Below are 27971 nucleotides of genomic sequence, written 5' to 3'. Positions count from 1 at the left end.
TTACAACAGGTTAGAGAAGCAGCTTTGGGATCAAAAGGTTGGTGGTTCAATTCCCTGGACTAGCAGGAATGGCTGAAGTGCCCTTGAGCAAGGCACCTAACCCCCAACTGCTCCCTGGGCTGCATGTCGCCCTGGATAACAGCATCTGCTAAATGCCTGTAATGTAATACTTTTAAGGTAACTGAACAACAGTTGAGGGAAAGTCTGGACTTTTTTTTTTAGAAGAAGCCTTTATTTGTCACATGCACACTCAAATTCATCCTCTGCATTTAACCCATCTGAAGCAGTGAACACACATAAGTGAGCAATGAGCACACACACCCACAGCAGTGGGCAGCCATGCTACAGCACCCAGGGAGCAGTTGGGGGTTAGGTGCCTTACTCAAGGGCACTAGAGCCCAAGGCCATTCCATGTTAACCTAACCACATGTTTTGAACTGTGGGGAAAAACCAACACAGACACTGAGCTCGAACCTAGAATCTTCTTGCTGTGAGGCACCCAAACAGTAGGTTATACGGGTAGGCATTTAACAGACACTCTTATCCAGAGCAACATACAACTTACCCAGAGCAGCCTGGGGCACATTTGGGTGTTGATTGATCTACTTTATTGATCCCAAGCTGGGAAATTGTTTTGTTCCAGCATCTTCAGCCATTCCTGCTGGTCCAGGGAATCAAACCAGCAACTTCTTGGTCACAAAGCTGCTTCTCTATCTGTTAGGCCATGGCTTCCTCCTTTTAAGTTGGAACTTTTAGGTTGGAACAATATTTATCCTGTTTGGGCAGGGCATTATCATGGGCAGCTAGTGTAAATATGCTAGCAGGGCTATGTCCATTCTGTCTTTCAGAAAGAAAAAGAGAGATTGATTGATTGACTTTATTGATCCCAAGCTGGGAAATTGTTTTGTTCCAGCAGAAAGTTATCAGACATGTGAAAAGAAAAAGACAGACTGTACAACATAAAATAGAATTAAATAAAAAAAAGAAAAAGATCCCAAGAACAAGCCGACTATACAATAAACAGATAAAAATGTAATGAAAAAAACACATAGATGTCTATATACGTGCTTTGTACACATGAATATGCATTCTATCTATCCAACCGGCATGTCACTGCAGTGACATGGCCACTCTGACAGCTTCAGCCATCAAAGTCTCTAGGGAAGAATTACAGTAGTGGTTTCCTGTTGCCTTCTACTGGATAATTATAGAGGTTTTCTCCTCTCAATCATTCACTCACTCACACACACACACACCTTTGGGCAATTTAGAGTAGCCAGTTAACCTAACCATAAGTCTTTGGACTGTGGGGGAAACCAGAGCACCCGGAGGAAACCCACGCAGACACGGGGAGAACATACAAACGCCACACAGAAACACCCCTGTTGGCCACTGGGCTCGAACCCAGAACCTCCTTGCTGTGAGGTGCCAGTGCTAATCGCTACACTACCCTGCTGCCAAATGTGCATTAATAGTACTAACAAGAATTGTGATAAATAAAGATAAAAACTGTACAAAGGTGGCAGTATTGAAAGGAAGATAAATAAATAAATAAATAAATAAATTTATTTATTAATTAATGAAAACAAATAAGCTAATGGTGCAAAAAGCATCAATATATCATTTCATGTTTGGCATCCACATCAGATCCTGTGCTGTTGGACTTTTATCCTACAGCTGTGGAAGAGGAATGACTCATGATGATGGGTTTCCTTGAGAGTCTGGTTCCTTTCAAGGTTTCTTCCTTATTTCCTTTGACATTATCATCTCTGGCTCATTCATTCAGAATATAAATCTACACTATATGGCCAAAAGTACATGAACATCTGACCATTACACGGTCCACCATATCTTGTTCTTCTGGTTCAAACTGCTACCACAGAGTTGGAAGCACACAGTTGTATAGCATGTCTTTCCCTTCACTGGAACTAACAGGCCCAAACCTGTTCCAGCATGATAATGCCCCTGTGCACCAAGCAAGCTCCAAGCAAGTTGCATGACATTACAGGCATTTAGCAGACCCTCTTATACAGAGTGATGAGGAGCAGTTGGAGGTTAGATGCCTTGCTCAAGGGCATTTCAGCCATTCCTGCTGGTCCAGGGAATTGAACTAGCGATCTTTTGGACCATTAGACCATGGCATCCCCTGTTATACGGTGTTATGGTTGGATTGGAAGATCTCAAGTGTCCTGCACAGAGCCCTGACTGAACTCAACCCCACTGAACACCTTTGGGATGAACTGGAATACCAACTGTACCCCAGACCTCCTCACTAACATCAGTAATGCCCTTGTAGCTGAATGATCACAAATCCCCACAAACACACTTTAAAGTCTAGAGAAAAGCCTTCCCAGAAGGGTAGAGTTTATTATAACAGTAATGGGTGAATAAATCTGGAAAGGGATGTTCAACAAGGACATAGGGGTGTGATTATGAGGTGTCCACATACTTTTGCATATATAGTGTATATCTGGATTTGTGTCAGTCTATTTTGTGACAATGTTTATTGTTAAAAGCATGATATATCAAACAAATGATTAATAGATGCGAGTAAAGAAGAAAGGCTTGATTAGTAAACAGGTACCAGTCAATGGTTCTTCTTGCCATTAACAAAGAACACTACAAAGCTTCATCATGGAAAGAGTAATAGGGCTGGATCTTACATTAATAATGATTCACTTGGAGGCCATCACTGTTGTTGATAAATCAACTCACTACTCATTAAAGTGTTCATGAGCAGCATGAGTCCTGCATTTGATAATGGATAAAACACATTGACTACGACTCTCCAGCAACCACAGCTTTAAAGATCACTGTCTCTCTAAAGGATTACTGTGTCCTGATGGAGTGAGTCTCCTATTCATCAACTGTGGTGCTGAATACTGATCACAGAAGACCAGGACATAGCCACACTCACCAAAATGCTTTCCACTGACACTTTCCACAAACGACACCAAGTTTTCTTGTATTTCGGTGGAAATTTCTATAAATTTAGCAACAGGATCTTGACATTTGGACCATGTTTTGGGGCAGAATGCCCAACCAAGAATTAGGGCCCGAGCCCTATGGGCGAAGGCCCTATTGTTCTTGTAAGAGTTCACTATTATTATTATTCTTCCGTCTTCTTCTTCTTCTTCTTCTTCTTCCGTCTTCTTCTTCTTCTTCTTCTTCTTTATTTTTCTCCGCTGTTGGGCCATTTTCGGGGCGCTTGCCATGGGCGAAAACGCACGAAATTTGGCACCAGTTCCGAGAATTGCCACCGCTACTCAGAACCAGAAGCCCAAACTTGGCCGGGGCTCAGGGCCTCTATAGCGCCCCCTAAGTCGTTGTTATTTTGGCCTCCCGCATTAAGGTGCCTGGGTGCCATGTAGTTTGTAGTAGTGGCATGCCATTTGGTACGCATATGTCTCTCACTAAGCCGGACAAAAATGTAATGCCAATGCATTAGCCACGCCCAACAGGAAGTGAGGTAATTTCACTTTTGTGCGAAATGCATGGCCACGAAGACGGCGCAACTCCTCCTAGACCGTTCATAGGAATGTCACCAAAATTGATACACATCATCTACAGACATGGCTGACAAAAGTTACTAAATACGTTTCACGTAGGTTTAACCGTTCAGAAGTTATACGTCAATCAATTTTCGATGCAAAATTTTACATGCTTAAAAATTCATAACAAATCTTCTGATTGCTCAAAACTGCTCATACTCCACAGGCAAATCACTCATTGGGCTTCTGACATGTTACCCTCTTTCTGTGATATTTCGCCACTGGGGGCGCTATTTTTGGGCAAAAATTCCAATCTTTCCTCAAATTTGGTCAAACTTCACGGCCACCCTCTTACTACCTCCCATGTCATGTATACCACATTTTGGAAATTTTCGTCCATGGGGGGCGCTGTTTTTGGCCGACGCATTTTCTCCAAAACGGGTTTTTCATAAATAATTCCATAATGCTTTTCCTTCACACCACTACCTTGTGGTAATGTCTCTTGCTGAAGAAGCTGTGGAAGGTATTTCGTGGGGACGCATGCCCCCGCCCCCCTTGGCCGCTGGCGCGAGGGCCCGTCGAGGCCGCTTGCGGCTTTAATTAGGGCCCGAGCCCTATGGGCGAAGGCCCTATTGTTCTTGTAAGAGTTCACTATTATTATTCTTCCGTCTTCTTCTTCTTCTTCTTCTTTATTTTTCTCCGCTGTTGGGCCATTTTCGGGGCGCTTGCCATGGGCGAAAATGCACGAAATTTGGCACCACTTCCGAGAATTGCCACCGCTACTCAGAACCAAAAGCCCACACTTGGCCGGGGCTCAGGGCCTCTATAGCGCCCCCTAAGTCGTTGTTATTTTGGCCTCCCGCATTAAGGTGCCTGGTTGCCATATAGTTTGTAGTACTGGCATGCCATTTGGTACGCATATGTATCTCACTAAGCCGGACAAAAATGTAATGCCAATGCATTAGCCACGCCCAACAGGAAGTGAGGTAATTTCACTTTTGTGCGAAATGCATGGCCACGAAGACGGCGCAACTCCTCCTAGACCGTTCATAGGAATGTCACCAAAATTGATACACATCATCTACAGACATGGCTGAGAAAAGTTACTAAATACGTTTCACGTAGGATAAACCGTTCGGAAGTTATACGTCAATCAATTTTCACTTCAAAATTTTACATGCTAAAAAATTCATAACAAATCTTCTAATTGCTCAAAACTGCTCATACTTCACACGCTAATCTCTCGTTGGGCTTCTGACATGTTACCCAATTTCTGTTGTATTTCGCCACTGGGGGCGCTATTTTTGGGCAAAAAATCCAATCTTTCCTCAAATTTGGTCAAACTTCACGGCCACCCTCTTACTACCTCCCATGTCATGTATACCACATTTTGGGAATTTTCGTCCATGGGGGGCGCTGTTTTTGGCCGACGCAATTTCTCCAAAATGGGTTTTTGGTTAATAATTCCATAATGCTTTTCCTTCACACCACTACCTTGTGACAGTACGTTGCTGTTGTAGACACTTATTTTTCCAACTCATAATCGCTCATGTACAGCATAGCGCCACCTACTGACATGGGAAAAACCAAAAAATGTATTCTTCAAAAATCTATATCTCATCTTCTATTCACTCAATTTTCATCACACTTCATACGTAAACTCTTCATAGCTCACCTGACATATACGCCAAATTTTGTGCACTTTCGCCCCTGGGGGTGCTGGTTATGGCAGAAATGATATTGCAGCTTCTGATTTGTCAACCTTGGCAAGCAAACCCTTTACAAGACCCTTATTGGGGCGCTTGCCATGGTCGACAACGCTCGAAATTTGGCTCCTTTTTCTTAGACTGCCACCGCTACTGAGAACCAGAAGCCCAGATCCAGGCGGGCCTCAGGGCCTCTATAGCGCCCCCTAACGTGTTGTGATTTTTGCCTCTCGCATTAAGGTGCCTGGTTGCCATGTAGTTTGTAGTAGTGGCATGCCCTTTGGTACGCATATGTATCTCACCAAGCCGGACAAAAATGTAATGCCAATGCATTAGCCGCGCCCAACAGGAAGTGAGGTAATTTCACTTTTGTGCGAAATGCATGGCCACGAAGGCGGCGCAACTCCTCCTAGACCGTTCATAGGAACGTCACCAAAATTGATACACATCATCTACAGACATGGCTGACAAAAGTTCCTAAATACGTTTCACATAGCGTAAACCGTTCAGAAGTTATACGTCAATCATTTTTCAATGCAGAATTTTACATGCTTAAAAATTCATAACAAATCTTCTAATTGCTCAACACTGCTCATACTTCACACACAAATCACTCATTGGGCTTCTGACATGTGACCCAATTTCTGTGATGTTTCGCCACTGGGGGCGCTATTTTTGGGCAAAAAATCCAATCTTTCCTCAAATTTGGTCAAACTTCACGGCCACCCTCTTACTACCTCCCATGTCATGTGTACCACATTTTGGGAATTTTCGTCCATGGGGGGTGCTGTTTTTGGCCCACGCAATTGCTCCAAAACGGGTTTTTGGTAAATAATTCCATAATGCTTCTCCTTCACTCCACTACCTTGTGATTGTACGTTGCTGTTGTAGACACTTATTTTTCCAACTCATAATCGCACATGTACAGCATAGCGCCACCTCCTGACATGGGAAAAACCAAAAAATTTATTCTTCAAAAATCTATATCTCATCTTCTATTTACTCAATTGTCATCAAACTTCATACACAAACTCTTCATAGCTCACCTGACATATACGCCAAATTTTGTGCACCTTCGCCCCTGGGGGTGCTGATTATGGCAAAAATGATATTGCAGCTTCTGATTTGTCAAACTTGGCAAGCAAACTCTTTTCAAGACCCTTATTGAGGAGCTTGCCATGGTCGACTACGCACGAAGTGCGAGACCCTATTGTTGCCATGTGTCCAATTCTGTGCTTTGTCGCCATTGTGGGAGTAATGTCTCTTGCCGCAGAAGCTGTGGAAGGTTTTTCGCAGGGACGCATGCCCCCGCCCCCCTTGGCCGCTGGCGCGAGGGCCCGTCGAGGCCGCTTGCGGCTTTAATTGGTTTTGCTCTTGATGGTAACTTTTTACATTACAGGCATTTAGCAGATGCTCTTATCCAAAATGACATACCACATCCCCAGAGCAGCCTGGGTGGAATTAGGTACCTTGCTCAAGGGCACTTCAACCATTCCTGGTGGTTCAGGAAAACAAACTGGCAACCTTTTGGTCCCAAAGCTGCTTCTCTAACCACTAGGATATGGTTCTGTGGTCTGAGGCCGGGACAGGGTCAGGAACAGATCCAGATCGATACAACTGATGCATGTGCACCACTTGGCATCAGTCACAGGGCATTTGTTTACTTTACCACTAACTGGCCACATGGGCTAAAGCTACACTCAACCAACACACCAATGGTTCAGGATCTAACCACCTGCGGTAAGCGGTGATGTTTACCTGACTTAATTACCTGTATTCTCATGATGCTTTGTATAGCGTGACCTGAGACAAAGAATCTAAGTCAAAATAATAAAATGCTCCACAAAGAGGTTGAAATTCAAAATTCACCACGAGTAACGGGCCGAACTGCAGTCATAGCAGGCCACTTATCCGTTAGGGTCATGGGGGAAGCTGGAGCCAATCCCAGCTGGCTTTGGGTGAGAGGCGGGGTTCACCCTGGGCAGGTTGCCAATCTATCACAAGGGTAACACAGAAACGACCAACCATGCTCGCTTCACTCACTCATGACATATTTTTCAACATGAGAAGATAAACTTCATATCTTTGCGCCGCCGTGTAATGTTCTTTATATTATATGGACACATCCACAACCCCCCCCCCCCCCCCCCCCCCCGCAAGTTAATCAAAAGAATTTTAATTTTGAACTGGTTCGCCATTTTGACAACGTGCGTCTAGTCAGCAGGAAAACACTGGACATGGCGTCATCGGAGTGAAATATCGGGAAATATTATACATACAGGTCACTTTTTTTGATGGAATAAAAACATGTGTTCTGATCCCTTCTAGCAGGTTTCATTCATTTGGTTCGATAGCATGCAATATTGTTAGCATATCGCTTATCCTACGTGTATTACGTCACTCTACCCAATGAAGAATGAGCGTTGAATATGGTTTATGATATTGCATGGTTGTCAAGACAACATAACATCACACATCGGAGCTGATGCGAATATCCAATGAGAAAGTTCTCTGTTGTACATGCCCAGAAGCATTTCTTGGTTCACCGAGAAAGAGAAAGATGCGTTGAACACCCGGAAGGCTACCAAAACTTCAGTAGATATTCTTCACGCGTATTTACAAGAGAAAAAGATACCAATGGACATTGAAAAACTGGAAAAGGGACACATCAGAGATGTAAAACTTCTGTGCTAGCGAGTGACTGTGAGGATTTGTAAAAACAAACATGGCTGTGAGGTTTGCTTCGCTAAATACGGATGATTTTGAAAGAATTTTGAAAGAGAAAGACGCGTTGAACACCTGAAAGGAATATTGTATGAATTAATAATAACAATAATAATAATTTTAAAAAATAATAATAATAATATTGGCTGGCTTTTTTTCGTGGTCTATCAGATATATTCCATTCAGCTACTCGTTTTCGACTTGTTCAGTATCATGCTAGGTGAATGGAATATATCTGATATACCACTCAACACAAGCCAATATTATTTAAATATATCACTCAGATCTGCAATGTATTTCAGATGAAAAATGCGAGTTTTTCAACATGAGAAGATAAACTTCATATCTTCAAGCCAACATGTGATTTTCTTTTTATTATATCGACACATTCACAAATTAAAAAGTCCCCAAATTTATCAGAACAATTCATCAATTTCCTCACGAGTGATATATAGAAATTTATGTCACGGTTTTGATTCTCCATGTCCCAGATGGAGGGCGGCACGGTAGTGTAGTGGTTAGCACTGTCGCCTCACAGCAAGAAGGTCCTGGGTTTAAGCCCAGCGGCCGGCGAGGGCCTTTCTGTGTGGAGTTTGCATGTTCTCCCCGTGTCCGTGTGGGTTTCCTCCGGGTGCTCCGGTTTCCCCCACAGTCCAAAGACATGCAGGTTAGGTTAACTGGTGACTCTAAATTGACCGTAGGTGTGAATGTGAGTGTGAATGGTTGTCTGTGTCTATGTGTCAGCCCTGTGATGACCTGGCGACTTGTCCAGGGTGTACCCCGCCTTTTGCCCGTAGTCAGCTGGGATAGGCTCCAGCTTGCCTGCGACCCTGTAGAACAGGATAAAGCGACTAGAGATAATGGATGGATGGATGTCCCAGATGGAGCTCGTATGAAAAATACGAGTGGCGTATTTCCCAGTAAAACACTTAGGTCCATATAATATAATCACATATTAATCACATGTGAAATGTGTTTGCTTTTCCCTTAAGAGCCTTATTTCCACCACTTGAAAAAAAAATAAGCCACATAGCTCATGTCATAAAAATAATGACTTACTATTTCACAACAATGAGAACGTTTTCTCAAAATATATCATCAGATAGTAAGTCATAAGTCATGATTAAAGTATCTCGTTATTATGAGATATTATTAGAACTCAAGTTGTAATTACACTACCATTCAAAAGTTTGGGGTCACTTTGAAATGTCCTTATTTTTGAAAGAAAAGCACTGTTCTTTTCAATGAAGATCACTTTAAACTAATCAGAAATCCACTCTATACATTGCTAATGTGGTAAATGACTATTCAAGCTGCAAATGTGTGGTTTTTGGTGCAATATCTCCATAGGTGTATAGAGGCCCATTTCCAGCAACTATCACTCCCAGGGCCGGAGTGGGCCCTGTTTTCGGTCCGGGAGTTTAATTCACATTCAGGCCACTTTGAAATGGAGGAGGAATTTGAGTACATTAAAAAATATAAAACAAATAACTGTTCTTTCACAATGCTTTTTATTTGGTTTAAATTCAGGTAGTGACAATGTATGTTGTTCGTCGTTCTCTGCATTACTTTAGGGTTAATAAAACTTCCATTACGCAGTAGTTTAATGACCACAAACGTAATGCAGAGACCGACGAACGATTTCATCTAGTATGAGACGGGGCTCCACTTAAAATTGGATGGTGTGTGGCCGCGTGTCTAATCCGCATATACATTTATCTGTGTCACCAACATGTCCCAAAGTTCCTTAGTGAAAATATTTGAAAACACATCCAAAGGACATGCATCTTCAGAAATCGGCATCTTCGGCCCGGGTGTGGGAATGAACTTTTACGTCGGGGGCGAAATCCACCTGACTGCCACTCCAAATAGCAAAGCAGCGAGTATGGCTGATTGTTTCGCGTTATTTAAGACGAATTACACAACACATTTTTAGTCACATAATCTTAAAATAACGAAAGCACCCATCTCGCGTGCATTTGAACCAATGCTTGTGCATTACATGCCGCATACGCCTCGAAAATAATGGCAAATCAACAATGCTGGGTACTCAGCAACCGGCAGATAAAGCGTGAGGGCGCATTAGGCAACTCAAAAATGGTTAAATGAAATGTAGGCTAAAGCAAGTGTTCGATTCTGCTTAGAATATTGGCATACGCATACACCTCTTCTAAGTTATATATTTAACAACAATTATTTAACATCAAATATGACTTCTAGGCCTATGTGTTCATAACCACAATGTGCGCACGCCTGTGGAAATGCATGGTGTGACAGCGAGATGAAATAGGCTGGATGAGGAAATAACGCGCAACAGCACATTTGGGACCTGTTCATCTAAAATTGTTAATAACTGGGATGTAAAGCAATGTCCGGTTCTTCTTAGAATTAAGACATACACCACATCTATACCGTGTAAATTGCGAGATTTCACATGACAATAAAAAAGCTGAATTGACATCGCAAACTATCGACACATTATAGGCCTAGCGTAGACTGATAAAATCGACAAACAGGGTTATCATACTCCATATCTTTCGTAACCTACCAGCTGGTCTTGAGAACATATCTGTCAGTTTGGCACATTTTGCTGCCACCTCCTTCCTTTTTTTAAGCTTCGCCCTTTCGGTTCCACCTGGCCTCTTTCTGCCCTCCATCACTGACGCGCGCTGTTTCGCGCCAATGTTGTTTAAGTTCCCCGCAATACAGAGGAGGAGTCTTGGACCAAACCAACTGCAATAGAGGGGAGGGGAGAATTTCCTTATTTGATAGCGCCTATTTAATCTGCTGCGATGCTGTCGGCGTCTGGGCTGCCATGTGAAAATGCAGAGTGCAGTTGAATTGATGATTAATGCAAGAATAAGATCAGTGACCAAAATTAGTGAAAATTATTTTCCCCATGCTCCAAGCAGGCCACCATTGATTGGTGATGGTTGGGGATGGTCCCGGCTAAATATAGGGCCACCCCGGCATTGATCACTCCAGTGTTCTAATGGTACAATGTGTTTGCTCATTGCCTCAGAAGGCTAATGGATGATTAGAAAACCCTTGTACAATCATGTTAGCACAGCTGAAAACAGTTTAGCTCTTTAGAGAAGCTATAAAACTGACCTTCCTTTGAGCAGATTGAGTTTCTGGAGCATCACATTTGTGGGATCGATTAAATGCTCAAAATGGCCAGAAAAATGTCTTGACTGTATTTTCTATTCATTTTACAACTTATGGTGGTAAATAAAAGTGTGACTTTTCATGGAAAACACAAAATTGTCTGAGTGACCCCAAACTTTTGAACGGTAGTGTATTGCCGTCGCTATCAAAGACAAAAGCAAGGATCAAAACCAAATGAACAATACTGAGAATACTGGCTCTGTAATGCAGGATTGGCAAGCCTTCGCAAGGAGACGTGAACTTGAAAGCAGATGGTTGAAAGTGTGGAGGAGGTGAAGATCTGCAGAGCTTAAAGGACCAACAAAATGGTTTGAAATCCACAATTTGATTCTATAGGAATTTGATTTGACAGGAAGTCAGGAAGGTAGTGTGTCAAAGGGTTTTACTGATTATATTACCACAACAGCCAACAGTGTTTGAGATATATCACTGTCATTATAGTATTACATAAAATATAAAGACCACACAATAATTTCCAATGCTAAAAAAAATGTACTGTGTTTTTCTTTCTCTTTTCCTTTGTATACAAAGTACACTTAATTGCTCTGAAGTGCATCAGTTAATCATGTTTTCTTGTGATTCTTTGCATTTTACATTTAGTCTCATTGAACATGAGACCGGATGCTGACGACCACACGTGTAGACTGTTTATATCAGATTGTAACAATGCAGCATCTTCCAGAGACTTGATCTTCCTGTAGATCTTCATGTAATTGGTGAACATGGCAACATCACTTGACTCATTGCCTCAGAAGGCTAATGGATGATTAGAAAACCCTTGTACAATCATGTTAGCACAGCTGAAAACAGTTGAGCTCTTTAGAGAAGCTATAAAACTGACCTTCCTTTGAGCAGATTGAGTTTCTGGAGCATCACATTTGTGGGGTCGATTAAATGCTCAAAATGGCCAGAAAAAGGTCTGGACTATATTTTCTATTCATTTTACAGCTTATGGTGGGAAATAAAAGTGTGACTTTTCATGGAAAACACAAGATTGTCTGGGTGACCCCAAACTTTTGAACGGTAGTGTATGAAAACTTTCTCACTGGGGCTTCCATCTGAGTGTGAGCTGAGATCAGAGGAAAACGTTTTCACACTGAAAGAGATGCATGGTTGCACAAAGATGGTTCAAGATCACACCCACGAGCACTTTTTAACCAATCAGTGATGTTTCACGGACCAGCCTTGTGCTGCTGGCAGCTCTTAATGGAAAGTCATGCAGGAGGAATAACGCACACACACACACACTTGAGCTGAAACAACAAAAGCCCCAAGCATTTGTGTTTGAAGTTATTTAAACTGGTGCATCAATGAAAGCTTAATGAATGTGTGGTGCTAGCATGCAGAGATAAAGTCGTGCAAGACCTCTCCAAATGTGTCCGGCGCGTGCGTTTGGAGACCTCGGGGCTTTTTCTCCACGTTAACGCGTTTGGTGCAGGTCGTTTCTGGGATCGGGGATTTCTCAGGAGAGATGATGAACTACTCGGCAGCCTCGTGCGAATCCACTGAGCTTTCCAACAGCTCGCTGCCGTGCGCGAACCGCTCGGTGTCCGACAGCGACTCGGCGGACGAGGCGCCCTTTACGCACGCGTTCCCCGCCGTGTACGGGCTCCTGTGCTCGGTCGGAGTCCTCGCCAACGCGCTGGTGATCTACGCCGTGGCCACGTGCAAGAAGAAGATGGTGTCGGATGTGTACGTGCTGAACCTGGCCGTGGCAGACCTGCTCTTTCTGCTCGTCATGCCCTTCAACATCCACCAGCTGGTGTGGGAGCGTCAGTGGGTCTTCGGCGCGTTCATGTGCAAAGCCGTGGTGGTGGTGGACGTGAGCAACCAGTTCACCACTGTGGGCATCGTCACAGTGCTCTGCATCGACAGGTGAGAGGCTCACAGCACATCTGGAAACACTCTGGACGTCCAGTGAGCTCATCTCTCATTAGCAAAGAAAAGCACTTCTTTCCTTTGCCATCACAAGGCAACAGGTTTTGTAACTTTCACTTTAAAAGTAATTCAGGGTAGCACTTTAAAAGCACTTTAAAAGTCGAATCTAATGGCACTACCTGCACCTGCCCAGGGATAAAACACACACACTGAAGGTACAAAACATATCCGCTGCATGGTAACAATCCAACATCAAGGACAAGTTCATACAGGAGTGCCTTTACTTACAGTACGGACCAGAACAGCAAGCAGTGCAGTCTGTTTATTTCTCCTTCAGTTAATCATCTATCTATCTATCTATCTATCTATCTATCTATCTATCTATCTATCTATCTATCTATCTATCTATCTATCTAAAATAGCTATTGATTATCTATCTATCTATCTATCTATCTATCTATCTATCTATCTATCTATCTATCTATCTATCTACAGCTATTGATATCTATCTATCTATCTATCTATCTATCTATCTATCTATCTATCTATCTATCTATCTATCTATCTATCTATCTATCTAAAATAGCTATTGATATCTATCTATCTATCTATCTATCTATCTATCTATCTATCTATCTATCTATCTACAGCTATTGACATCTATCTATCTATCTATCTATCTATCTATCTATCTATCTATCTATCTATCTAAAATAGCTATTGATTATCTATCTATCTATCTATCTATCTATCTATCTATCTATCTATCTATCTATCTATAGCTATTGACATCTATCTATCTATCTATCTATCTATCTATCTATCTATCTATCTATCTATCTATCTATCTATCTATCTACAGCTATTGGCATCTATCTATCTATCTATCTATCTATCTATCTATCTATCTATCTATCTATCTATCTATCTATCTACAGCTATTGGCATCTATCTATCTATCTATCTATCTATCTATCTATCTATCTATCTATCTATCTATCTAGCTATTGATATCTATCTATCTATCTATCTATCTATCTATCTATCTATCTATCTATCTATCTACAGCTATTGACATCTATCTATCTATCTATCTATCTATCTATCTATCTATCTATCTATCTATCTATCTATCTATCTATCTATCTATCTATCTATCTAAAATAGCTATTGATTATCTATCTATCTATCTATCTATCTATCTATCTATCTATCTATCTATCTATCTATCTATCTATCTATCTACAGCTATTGGCATCTATCTATCTATCTATCTATCTATCTATCTATCTATCTATCTATCTATCTATCTATCTATCTATCTAAAATAGCTATTGATATCTATCTATCTATCTATCTATCTATCTATCTATCTATCTATCTATCTATCTATCTATCTATCTATCTACAGCTATTGACATCTATCTATCTATCTATCTATCTATCTATCTATCTATCTATCTATCTATCTATAGTGATTGACATCTATCTATCTATCTATCTATCTATCTATCTATCTATCTATCTATCTATCTATCGCTATTGATATCTATCTATCTATCTATCTATCTATCTATCTATCTATCTATCTATCTACAGCTATTGGCATCTATCTATCTATCTATCTATCTATCTATCTATCTATCTATCTATCTATCTATCTATCTGTCTGTCTGTCTGTCTGTCTGTCTGTCTATCTATCTATCTATCTACAGCTATTGGCATCTATCTATCTATCTATCTATCTATCTATCTATCTATCTATCTATCTATCTATCTATCTATCTATAAATAGCTATTGACATCTATCTATCTATCTATCTATCTATCTATCTATCTATCTATCTATCTATCTATCTACAGTTGTGGTCAGAAGTTTACATACAGTGACATGAACATCATGGCAATATTTGGGTTTACAGTGATTTCTTTGAACTGTTCTTTTCTTGTGGCAGAATGATTGTACAGCATACAGCTTTAATAAAAAAATGCTAGAATTTGGTGCACAAGTTTTAATTTTCTTTGGGTTTTCTGAAATCAACACAGGGTCAAAATTATGCATGCAGGGTCGAAAATTTACATACGCTCACTTAGATTTTTAATTCAGAGGTGCTGAAACTTCCAAAATGTCTCTTCTCTTGCCAAGGCCGAGGTCTCTTAACTTCCTGTTCGTGATCATGATTGACTACAGCTGGTAGCTTCTCTGTGCCTTCATAAAAAGGGTTTGTTTACAGCACTCATTGGATTAAACAACACACAGTAAAATGGGATAGTCCAAGGAGCTCAGTGCAGATCTGAGAAAGAGGATCGCAGTTGTACACAACTCCAGAATGTCTCTTGGAACCATTTCTCAACAACTGCAAATTCCAAGATCAGTTCAAACAATTGTATCAAAGTTATTGTGAGATGTAGTCACTTTGCCAAGACACTTTTCTTCAAGAAAACCCAAACTGTCACCCTCAGCTGAAAGGAAATTGGTTTGGATGGTCAGGAACAACCTGGGAACCACCATGGCACAGCCCTGCCATGAACTGGAAACTGATGGATCACTGTATACAGTTCAGTGAGTTTTACATCACCGTGAACTAAGAAGCTGCTATCCAGTAAATAACCCCCTGCTCCAAAATTGACACCTTCAAGCTTAAGTAAAGTTTGAAGCTGACCACACGGACAAAGAAAAAGCCTTCTGGAGGATAGCTGTATGGTCAGATGAGACAAAGTTTGAGTTGTTTGGCCACAATGACCACCATGTACAGAGGGACACTGTACCAGCTGGTGGTGGTAGGATCATCATGCTCTGGGGCTGTTTTGCTGCCAGTGGAACTGGTTCGTTGCACAAAGTGGATGGAATAATGAAGAAGGAGGACGACTACCTCAGAATTCTTCAGCATAAACCATCAGAAACTTGAACACGACTTGGGACTTAAATAAATAAGTAAATAAATAGTTTAACAAATAAATAACTAAATTACTAACAAACTAAATACAAACTCTTAAAGTCGATCTGATTGGGTGACATGGTGGTGTAGTGGTTTGCACTGTTGCCTCACAGGGAGAAGGTTCTGGGTTTGACTCTCACAGCCGACGGGGTCCTTTCTGTGTTGGGTTTGCATGTTCTCCCCATGTCTGTGTGGGTTTCCGCTGCAGTTCAAAGACATGTAGATGAGGTACAATGGGGCCACTGTAATTGGCACAAGCTGTAGTGGTTTCTCAGCCGTAAAGTGTGAGTGTGTGTGTGTGTGTGTGTGTGTGTGTATATATATATATATATATATATATATATATATATAAAATCTCGCTATGGCAAAGCTAAATAAATAAAAAAAAAAGTTGTTTGTTTATAACAAGCATTATTAAGTATGAACTTCTTTTTTGTCTTCACACATCCCTGTGCACAATTATAGCCAGATCTAAGCACAAAGAGAAGCTAATAATAATAATAATCATCATCATCATCTCAGTATTTGGGGGCGGCACGGTGGTGTAGTGGTTAGCGCTGTCGCCTCACAGCAAGAAGGTCCTGGGTTCGAGCCCCGGGGCCGGCGAGGGCCTTTCTGTGTGGAGTTTGCATGTTGTCCGCGTGGGTTTCCTCCGGGTGCCCCGGTTTCCCCCACAGTCCAAAGACATGCAGGTTAGGTTAACTGGTGACTCTAAATTGACCATAGGTGTGAATGTGAGTGTGAATGGTTGTCTGTGTCTATGTGTCAGCCCTGTGATGACCTGGCGACTTGTCCAGGGTGTACCCCGCCTTTCGCCCGTAGTCAGCTGGGATAGGCTCCAGCTTGCCTGCGACCCTGTAGAACAGGATAAAGCGGCTAGAGATAATGAGATGAGATCAGATCTCAGTATTTGGCTAGCTATAAGGTAAAAAGCACATGAATGTTATGCAAACATGCACAATCCAATGCGTACCATTTAACACGAATAAAACATGTTCAGACAGAAGAGAAGATAATGAGTGTCTTTATCTGTCTGATTAAAATACGTTTACTTCATAAATGAGTTAAGGGGTAGTTATTATTATTATTATTATTATTATAATACCCCCGCTTCGAAGGAGAGGGGGTATACTGGTTTACCTCTGTCCGTCTGTCCATATCTCTGTCCATCCGAAACACCCTTTTTCACAGCAACCACAAATCATAGCTACTTGGTACCAAACTTCAGCTTGGTGTTCTATACTGTGTATACCGTTTTCATGTCTGTTGCACATCAACTTCCTGTTTACCGACTGAATGTATTTACGAAACATATAGCGTGGATTTACAGAATTTTCATAACACTTTTCTCAGCAACTACAAATCACAACTGCTTGATATTTGGTACTGAGCTTCAGCTTGTGGTTCTATACCGTGTTTACCGTTTTCAGGCCTGTCGCACATCAACTTCCTGTTTACTGACTGAATGTATTTACGAAACATATAGCGTGGATTTACAAAGTTTTCATAACACTTTTCTCCGTGTTGAGCTTCGCAGCTTCACCAGTGCTGAACCTGGAGAATAATCTCATGGAGGCAGTGATACTCTTTTGCCGTTATGGCATCTTTATAAACACTCATCACGATCTTACACTTTCTCTAGTCGCGGCAGGAAGAACTCCGAACTTTTCTTTTCTTTTTCTCTTTACAGACATAACAAGCCTGGGCATGTCCTAAACAAAATGTGGTGTCACAACATGAGTTTCAGGCTTGTGACTTGTGACCCACTGTGGTGAAAACAAAACACTACACCTCATTAAACTGCATTACAATAATCTCATCTCATCTCATTATCTGTAGCCGCTTTATCCTGTTCTACAGGGTCGCAGGCAAGCTGGAGCCTATCCCAGCTGACTACGGGCGAAAGGCGGGGTACACCCTGGACAAGTCGCCAGGTCATCACAGGGCTGACACATCAAAGTCAAAAGTCAAAGTCCTTCCCACACCCAGTACCTGGTATTCCTAGGCAGTCTCCCACACAAGTACTAACCAGGCCCAACTCTGATGGTGGCGCATCGGGCGGCGCCGATCTCCGTTTCCGTAGCCCTCGGCCTCTCGCCTATTACATAGCTAGGGTTACAGTGGAGGGCTAGTCCTCTGGTAACCACGAGAGTTCAACTCCCCATGCACATCTGTATTGCAGCATGCCTTGCCAGATGGTAGTAGGTACCATTTTTTATGATGGTCTTTGGTATGACCCGACTGTGAATAGAACTCACGATCTCCCGATCGAGAGGCGGACACGCTACCACTAGGCCACTAGTCGGTGGGCTGACACATAGACACAGACAACTATTCACACTCACATTCACACCTACGGTCAATTTAGAGTCACCAGTTAACCTAACCTGCATGTCTTTGGACTGTGGGGGAAACCGGAGCACCCGGAGGAAACCCACGCGGACACGGGGAGAACATGTAAAGTCCACACAGAAAGGCCCTCGCCGGCCACGGGGCTCGAACCCAAGACCTTCTTGCTGTGAGGCGACAGCACTAACCACTACACCACCGTGCCGCCGACACCAAACATAATACCTACAAACTTTTTCAGTTTTAATTTTGTGACAGGTTTGGTCATAACGTCTGCAACCATCTCCTCAGTAATACAATATACCAGGGTCACTTTCCCCTCGTTTACAACGGACCTTATAAAGCGGTATTTAATGTCCACGTATTTGCACCAGGGCTTTGAACCGGTTCAAGGAACGAAAACGAAAACCGGGAACTTTTTCTATTTCACATGGAACAGAAACGAAACCAGAAACTTTTATTATTTTTTATGTTCCGGAACAGAAACGCTTATTAAAAATAATGGTAACTGGTTAATACTGGTTTTTATTTCGTTCTTCAAAGTTTCCGTAGCCTACAAATAAAAAATTCATTCTTCTCCTGCGCAAGTTTCTATGACCCGCTGGGGTTCACTTCCTGTGTGACGTTCGCTGACTGAATGGAGAGAGCGGGAGGGTGGACTACTATCACGTCTCCACATCTTAAATAAGAGGTAAATATTGCAGTCTATCGTTATTCAAAAACGTCAATTTCAAACACGATATCAATATATTTGTCCACGTTAATGAGAGGCTCGCGAACATTAAATGACGTTAACCTCTGTTAGCCTATCAATGCATAGGGCCTGACTAGCCTTTGGTAACACACTAAACGAATTCTCTTTCATTTTTGGCACTTTTTCTGTTTGTGTAGATGGGAAGACATGCTGAGAATCCAAATCGCCAACATTTGAAATAATAATTGTTTTGAATTATTTCTTGTCTTATTTAATGAAGGTTGTAATAGAATTATCCTACATTTGGCTTAAGCTGGATGAGACAGAGACAAATTTTATAGCCATTTGTTAAACAGCTGACAGGGAACGTAATTAACCGTTCCGGGAACGAAATTTCTTTGTTCTAACCGGTTCGGGAACGTCTATTTAATGGTGGAACCCAAAACCGGAAACGTTAAAATTCCGTTTCTGTTCGGAACGAACCAATAGGAAAAAAATTCTGGTTCAAAGCCCTGGTTTGCACCTTTGTCTGCTTACAGGGTTTTTCGCTAAGGCGATTGTTCCCTGGTTGTCCTCATACACTACTGTTTGTGCGTATTTGTAATCATCGATGCTTTCCAATAACTGCTCTAGGTGTATACACTCCTGCATAATAGAGGCCAGAGCCATATATTCTGCCTCACAGGTTGAGAGCGCTACTGTAGGCTGTTTCTTAGTTTTCCATGAAACTAAAGAACTGTTCTCACTTAGGCTTACACAGTAACCTGTGGTGCTACGTCTGTCAGTGGTATCAGCTGCCCAGTCAGCATCACTGTAGGCCACTAGGCCTAACTCCTTTCTGTCATTTCTCCTGAACCACAACTCCTTGTTTGTAATGCCTCTGAGGTACCTTGGCACATGCTTCACAGTTACCCACTGTTCCTCTGTTGGTTCAGAAAAATATTGTGATAGCTTGCTTACCACAAAACTTAAGTCTGGACGTGTACACGGTGTTAAATATATTAGGCTGCCGACAGCTTCTCTATACATCTTAACATCACACATCTTAACAGCATCTTCTGTGTAGTGCAGCTTTTGATCACAGGGAGTTTCCCTGGGTTGACAGTTTTGCATATTAAACCTCTCCAATATCCTATGGACATATGCTTCCTGTGACATCTTTACACATCCATCAGACTGAGTGAAATCAATACCAAGAAAATGCTTCAGTCTACCTAGATCTTTCATCTTAAATTTTTCTGAAAGCATCTCTTCTCCATCCTTCATTACTTTTTCATTGCTGGCTGCAATGATCAAACCATCCACCCAGATTATCATAATCACCTTTCCATGTTTTGTCTCCTTGGCATAGACACAGTGATCTGCTGGGTTTTGTGTGAAATCATTTTCAGTTAGACAGTGATGTAAAATCCTATTCCAGTTTCGGCCAGATTGCTTAGACCACACAAAGATTTCTCCAGCTCACACACCAGACCTTCCCCTTCTTCATAACCTTCTGGTTGATCTGTGTAGATCTCATAATCAATGGGAGCGTGTAAATACGCTGTTTTTACATCCATTTGATGGCTACAGGAGTGTGAAAGCAAGGACTACTAGACTGACAAACAGTTTTTACCCCCAGGCCATCAGGTTTTTGAACCAAGGATTATAATCACCATCTACCTCTATATTTCCATCAGGCTTTGAGCCACGGATTATATTAGCAATTTTGCACAAGACATTGCACAGTATATCTACCTCTATGTTTGCACATTGTTTGTTTGCCTCTCCTTTTTTTTTTAAATGTTATCTTCATTTTTCACTCTACCTTTACATTTTGCATTCCATATGCACTTTATATTTTATATTTCATATTTTATATCTATATTTCTTTTTATTTTGGTAAGCGTAGTTTGGTCGGGCAGTTGCAAAATAAGAATTTCATTACTCAATAATAAACCGCTGTGTCTGTTATTGTGTATATGACAAATAAAACTGTGGGTGGTAGAAATGGGCAACTGGACTTGCTTGAAAATTCTTGAAAACGTTTCACCTCTCGTCCAAAAGGCTTCCTCAGTTCTGTCTGACTAATAGGGAGTATCAGATATTTATCCTCTCCTGGATCAGAATCAGAATTCTGATGACCAGCTCATCTAAGGTGTCATTGAGACATCATGTTGGTGTGGGTCACTGGAGGCTGGGTGTGAACGGCGAGTCATTAGGGTGATCAAAGGATCACACCCAGCCTCCAGTGACCCACACCAACATGATGCCTCAATGACACCTTAGCCCATGTTTACATTAGACCGTATCAGCGGATCATCAGATTAACGTTTTTAAAACGATTAGTGTGCACACAGCAACACCAATACACGGATACGCTCGGCTCCGCAGGCATCCTGCGCTCCAAATCACTCCGCCCTGAACAGCGAGTGCCCTCTGGAGGGTGCGCACTCCGGCCCTGTGCAGCTCACAGAGCGCGCGAGTGAAGTGCACAAGCTGTGATTCGGGACTGAGCCGCTGTGTGTGAGATCCCAGCGCATATCACTTACCACTTGCAAGTGGAAGGATGGCAAGCCTAAAGACAATCATAACTACACAATGGGCAGTATTTGCATCAGTATTTGCAGTATTTTCATACTTTTATACTCTTTAATGAAAGGTGATACAAGGCGGAAGTCCGCGCCGTTTTTCAGCAGTCGCGTCACATGACCAACGCCAGCGAATCAGTAAGGTGGATGTCACAGTGACGTTGTCCAATGACGACGCCAGCTAGAGCTCAGCACAGCGTATCCACGTATTCTCAGTGTTTACACAGCACCGGAGCTGACACGATCTGGATTGAATACGTGGACCCTGGCGGATTCCCGTTTCCCGGCGTTTCCAGGCAGTTTAATGTAAACGGACAGTGCATCCGCGAAGAAAACGAGACAGATACGGTCTAATGTAAACTTGGCCTTAGATGAGCTGGTCATCAGAATTCTGATTCTGATCCAGGAGAGGATAAATATCTGATACTCCCTATTAGTCAGACAGAACTGAGGAAGCCTTTTGGACGAGAGGTGAAACATCTCATCTCATCTCATTATCTCTAGCCGCTTTATCCTTCTACAGGGTCGCAGGCAAGCTGGAGCCTATCCCAGCTGACTACGGGCGAAAGGCGGGGTACACCCTGGACAAGTCGCCAGGTCATCACAGGGCTGACACATAGACACAGACAACCATTCACACTCACATTCACACCTATGGTCAATTTAGAGTCACCAGTTAACCTAACCTGCATGTCTTTGGACTGTGGGGGAAACCGGAGCACCCGGAGGAAACCCACGCGGACACGGGGAGAACATGCAAACTCCACACAGAAAGGCCCTCGCCGGCCCCGGGGCTCGAACCCAGGACCTTCTTGCTGTGAGGCGACAGCGCTAACCACTACACCACCGTGCCGCCCTAGAGGTGAAACGTTTTCAAGAATTTTCAAGCAAGTCCAGTTGCCCATTTCTACCACCCACAGTTTACTATGACCTGGATGATTGAGAATCTTCACAGACATGACAAATAAAAAAATCTTGAATCTTGAGTAACAGGTTCTCCTGTGCAGCTTTTTGTAGCAATACTCTTACACTTGTCAAACTGGCTGTTGGGGAGAAAGTTTCACCATAATCAATTCCCATCTCCTGACTGTAACCCTTTGCTACAAACCTTGCTTTGTACTTGTCTTTACCCTCGATGTCACTCTTAACAGAATAAACCCATTTACCCACCACTGTTTTCTTACCCTTTGGCAGAGTAGTCAGAGTAAATGTGTTGTTTTCTTTTAATGACTGGATTTCTTCATCCATAGCCTTAACCCTCTGTTTTGAGTTAGCTGACTCCATAGCTTCCTTAAATGTATGTGGGACACCACGTATTGCTCTGTAACAGTAATCAATGGTGATATGAATCCCATCACTATCATCGTTGTTGGTTACAAAATCCTTTAAATGGTTTAAAGAGAGGTTTTCTCCTCTCTCTTATAGGATACGTCCTACCGGCAGATTCACTACTTGTCTCATTTGACTCTTTTTGGTCACACTTATCAGATGTACCACCTTGTGGATTTTTGTTTCTCACCTTTGGCTCCTGAGACTTTTCAGTGCTCTCATAAACCTCCTGTGCGACTCTGTCTGCTCTTGGCTGTTTCACTCTATCATCATCATAGTTTGGTTCTGTCTCGACTGTCTGTGTTTGTTTTTCCACATTTACCTTGTTCACAAACTTAAGTCTATGTTTTTGAATCTTCTCAATGTCAGGATGATAGATCAAATAAGCAGGGCTGTTCTTGTCATAACCGATAAAAAGTCCCCGGTCACACCTGGAATCAATCTTTCCCTTGTTCTGTTTGTATGTGTAACATAAAGATCCAAACTTCTGCATTTTGGACAAATTTGGCTTTTTACCTGTCAGCATCTGGTAAGGGGTCTTCCCTGTTCGCTTATTAAAGCATCTATTCCGTACTATGGCCGCCGGTTGGACAGCATAGTTCCAGAGACATTTGGGTAGCTGACTTTCAATTAGCATACATCTGCCCATTTCAAAAAGAGTACGCCAGCCCCTCTCAACGGTACCGTTTTGGTGAGGTGAATACAGGGCTGATGTCTCGTGTTTAATTCTATTCTTCCTTAACCAGAGCTTTTTTTTTCTTTTTTCTTTTTTTATTTTCTTTCTTTTTCAATTTTCATTTTATTTATTTATTTATTTTTTGTGTGTGTTTGTGTAGTTTGATGTTTGTTTGAGTGTTTTGTCCGCCAGTTGTGGTGTAGCTCCGGACCCAGTTTTGGGCGTTGGTTCCCTCCAGGCCTTGGTTCGCTGTGGGTGATGCCTGCGCTCCCAGCTGTGGACTGCAGTGAGCTCGCTGCTCATTTAACGTTCGTGGTTGTCCAGTGCTCTGCGCTTTAATGCTTGGCGTGATGTTCCGAGCGATGTTGCTCGGTGGCGTCGCGGCGGCTGTGCAGGCGGTTTGGGACACACCAGCGCTCTGTGTGGCGGAGCTTCTGTGCTTGCTTTGTGGATCCACGGTGTGGTGTTTGAGCGATGTGGCTGACGGCGTCACGGCGGCTGTGCTGGAGATGTGGGACTCATTTTAATGCGCCTTTTGGTGGGACTGTGGCTGCTACACCACTGGAATTACATCCTGACTCCTACTTGGTGGACTTTTTATTATTTATTCATTTATTTATTTATTATTTTTTATTGTTATTATTTTTTTCTTTGTCTATAATTGTAAAGCGTCCTTGGGTTTCTTGAAAGGCGCTATATAAGTTGAACTTATTATTATTATTATTATTATTATTAACAGGGTCTGGAAATGTGTATAGTGACAATACTATATTTGTATACACTTCTCCTCCACCCGCACGTTGAGCACCGGCTCTCCACAGGGCTGTGTGCTGAGCCCCCTCCTGTACTGCCTCTACACCCACGACTGTAGTTCGACCCACAACAACAACCTCGTTGTCAAGTTTGCTGATGACACCACAGTGGTCGGACTCATCTCAAAGGGAGACGAGGCAGCCTACAGAGAGGAGGTCTTGAAGTTGGCAGCCTGGTGTTCAGAAAATAACCTCGCTCTGAACACCAAGAAAACCAAAGAGCTCATTGTTGACTTCAGGAAGCACAGCACCGACCTAGCCCCCCTCTACATCAACGTGTATGTGGTCTACAGCAGTGCAGCTGCCGTACCATACTGTAATACACTTCTGTATTTAATTCATAAATGTGTAATAACATACACATTGTTATACATGTGTAAAGTGACAATAAAGGCATTCTATTCTATTCTATTCTATTCTAAATCCCTGCACATAAACTCTGTGCCGTTATCAGATCTGATACACTTTACTTTTCCATAAGGAGCTGTATCTGCTAGGAACTTTTCAGTTGCCTGCACCGTATCACTTTTTCTCATCTCATCTCATTATCTCTAGCCGCTTTATCCTTCTACAGGGTCGCAGGCAAGCTGGAGCCTATCCCAGCTGACTACGGGCGAAAGGCGGGGTACACCCTGGACAAGTCACCAGGTCATCACAGGGCTGACACATAGACACAGACAACCATTCACACTCACATTCACACCTACGGTCAATTTAGAGTCACCAGTTAACCTAACCTGCATGTCTTTGGACTGTGGGGGAAACCGGAGCACCCGGAGGAAACCCACGCGGACACGGGGAGAACATGCAAACTCCACACAGAAAGGCCCTCGCCGGCCCCGGGGCTCGAACCCAGGACCTTCTTGCTGTGAGGCGACAGCGCTAACCACTACACCACCGTGCCGCCCCGTATCACTTTTTGTCTTAAGAAAATATACAAACACTGCATTTGAATAATCATCAGTGAATGGATACATATTTGTACCCAAAAATGGACTCATTAGTTACTGGACCTGCTAGGTCTGTGTGCACCATTTGTAAGGGTGCCTCTGCTCTTGTATCAGGGTCTCTACTTCGGGTTTGTACAAACTTTCCCTGAATACATACCTCACACTCTTGATCAGGCTGAATAGCCTTGCCCTTAATCTGCATACCATTAACCACATTTTATAATCTTAGCACATCCTCATAGTTGCAGTGGCCTAATATTTCATGCCATGCCTGCATGTCATGACAACTATTACACTTATCACTATCTTCAATCTCAGTGTGCAAATAATACAATTTGTCGTACACATGAATGTTAAACCTGGTACCGTCATTATGTGTCAACATGTCCTGTCCTTGTTTAAATGTGACTGTTGCTCCACATGCGGTGGCTGACATCACTGAGAAAATGTCTTGGGGGTAAGATGGTTTAAACAACGCGTTTCTCAGCGTGGCTCTGCGTCGTTGTCTCGTACTGTCGATCAGAAACACCTCTGCATTTCCCTTACGTTGTGCAACACCTCTGCACAGGGTGCCGTCTGCCAACTCCACATAGTGCGTCTCCGGCTTGAACGTGTCGTCAAAGCTTTTAAACTTGGCTATGTTGGTGACGATGTGGGAAGTAGCTCCAGTGTCAACCATCAAGCCCTTCTCCTTGGTGCTGCGCTCTGGTTTCTCCTGAACCCCCCCCCCAACATCTGCATCCTTGATCCTGAAGGCATAATCTGTTGCTGCTCCAGATCTGTTGCCGCTCTCATTTGCGACTTTCCTCGCCCCATCTTGTTTATCTTTACGTCTCCAAGTGGCATCGTTGTGGGTGTCACTTTTACAATAACTGCACCATGTCTTTCGCCAATATGCTTTCGCTCGGTGACCCTTCACTCCACACTTGAAACATACAATATGGATCGAAACGGGCGGTCGCCCACTCGCCAATGCGAGTTGGAAAGGGTACGGGCGACTAGTGACATGTACTCGACCGAGTGGGCGACTGGCTCGCCACGCTATATATATCAAACTACTCACTGCCTCGATGGTTTCTATCAACGATTCTCACCCATTTTAAGCAGAACTTGGTCTATTTTACCATTTACCATGATCCTGTTCTACAGGGTCGCAGGCAAGCTGGAGCCTATCCCAGCTGACTACGGGCGAAAGGCGGGGTACACCCTGGACAAGTCGCCAGGTCATCACAGGGCTGACACATAGACACAGACAACCATTCACACTCGCATTCACACCTACGGTCAATTTAGAGTCACCAGTTAACCTAACCTGCATGTCTTTGGACTGTGGGGGAAACCGGAGCACCCGGAGGAAACCCACGCGGACATGGGGAGAACATGCAAACTCTGCACAGAAAGGCTCTCGCCAGCCACGGGGCTCGAACCCAGGACCTTCTTGCTGTGAGGCAAGAGCGCTAACCACTACACCACCGTGCCGCCTAGAACTCAAGATAATGGTATTAAATAAAAATTGCACACTGTCTGGCGTATCTTTTGACCCTACAAAAGCATAGAAAAATTGGCTGTTTAACTCTGAACACAAAATCTTTTTTGAGGAAAGAAAAGTCAGTAACGGAATTACGTCAGAAAAAACTGAACTTTCATTTCATTCAAACCAAGGTTTCTCTGAAGCGACATTTAATCGGGATGATGGTTTTTAACTATGGTTTTCGGTCCATTTTGCCTTGGATTCCATACTTTAGTAACATCACTAAGCTGACAAGTTAAGGCAGTCTTCATAATTTCATCATTCTGGCCTCTCTGCTGAAGAATTGCCCTAAGACGCACTCTACAGGAGTGGAGAAAGTCAGTGTGAATGTGAGTGACCAGCTTTATTAAATACTCTACAACACAGCATGGTGTTCATTTTAAGATGAAAGGCTGTATTAAAAAACCAGACATCTATATATGGGAGAAGACGACGTTTCACTTTCCTCAAGAACACACTGAGGCCCACTTTACACGGGGACGGTCTGAAACAAAAACGCAAAAGTCCGTTTTCGTTCTCACTTTTTTCCGCGTCTACACGACCGTTTTCAAGGAGGAAATCTGCGTCTATACGGTGACGCATAAATGTGTGGAATTCAATTGGATGTGCATGCCAGGCGGCTAGGTGGTGCTGTGAAAGACCTCCGCTATGTCTGCACGCATGCGCAACGTCTTCCGTCTTGTCTGATCTGCACCACGAAAACTTTGACTACTCTGGCTATGGTAAGTAAGAAAGTAAGTAAAAAAGTAAGAGCATGCTATACCCGCCTCTGTTCATTAACGGTACATGTGCAGATTCGGTATAGATGTTCGAAGGACTCCTGGACGTTTATTAAAGCTGCCAGAGCAGCTTGAAGGTCCGTTGGATCGATGTAATCAGACATGCTGTTACTTTTTTACTTACTTTCTTACTTCCCGGGCTGGCATGTACAGTATATGACATATGTATGACGTAAACGCGTACCCGACGTGAGCAGATCCGGGCAGAGTTTGGCGTATTGGGTAGTTTAGACGGATATGCAACGGGGGCCGTTTTTAACTTATCCACTCTGGAAGGCGTTTTCAATTTTTTACGTTTTTCAGCCTCGGAAACGCCGTCCCCGTGTAGACGAAAGGCACTTCCGATAAAATATTTAGTCGTTTTTACCCGACAGC

At 42.8% G+C, this 27971-nt stretch overlaps 1 protein-coding gene across 1 annotated transcript in view; it reads left to right on the top strand.

The window, feature by feature from the left end:
- The first annotated feature begins 12418 nt into the window (after nt 1-12418).
- mchr2b (melanin concentrating hormone receptor 2b) overlaps nt 12419-27971 on the top strand; it is a 44678-nt gene continuing 29125 nt past the window's right edge. Inside the window, exon 1 of the mRNA XM_060911243.1 lies at nt 12419-12964. Coding sequence (XP_060767226.1) covers nt 12561-12964 — 404 coding nt within the window. The 5' untranslated portion in view covers nt 12419-12560. The remainder of the gene's footprint in view (nt 12965-27971) is intronic.

Source organism: Neoarius graeffei, chromosome 2 (assembly GCF_027579695.1).
Source record: "Neoarius graeffei isolate fNeoGra1 chromosome 2, fNeoGra1.pri, whole genome shotgun sequence".
Classification (NCBI taxonomy): Eukaryota; Metazoa; Chordata; class Actinopteri; order Siluriformes; family Ariidae; genus Neoarius; species Neoarius graeffei.
The sequence above is the reverse complement of the archived record's forward strand: the minus strand, read 5'-3'. Positions and strand labels throughout refer to the sequence as shown.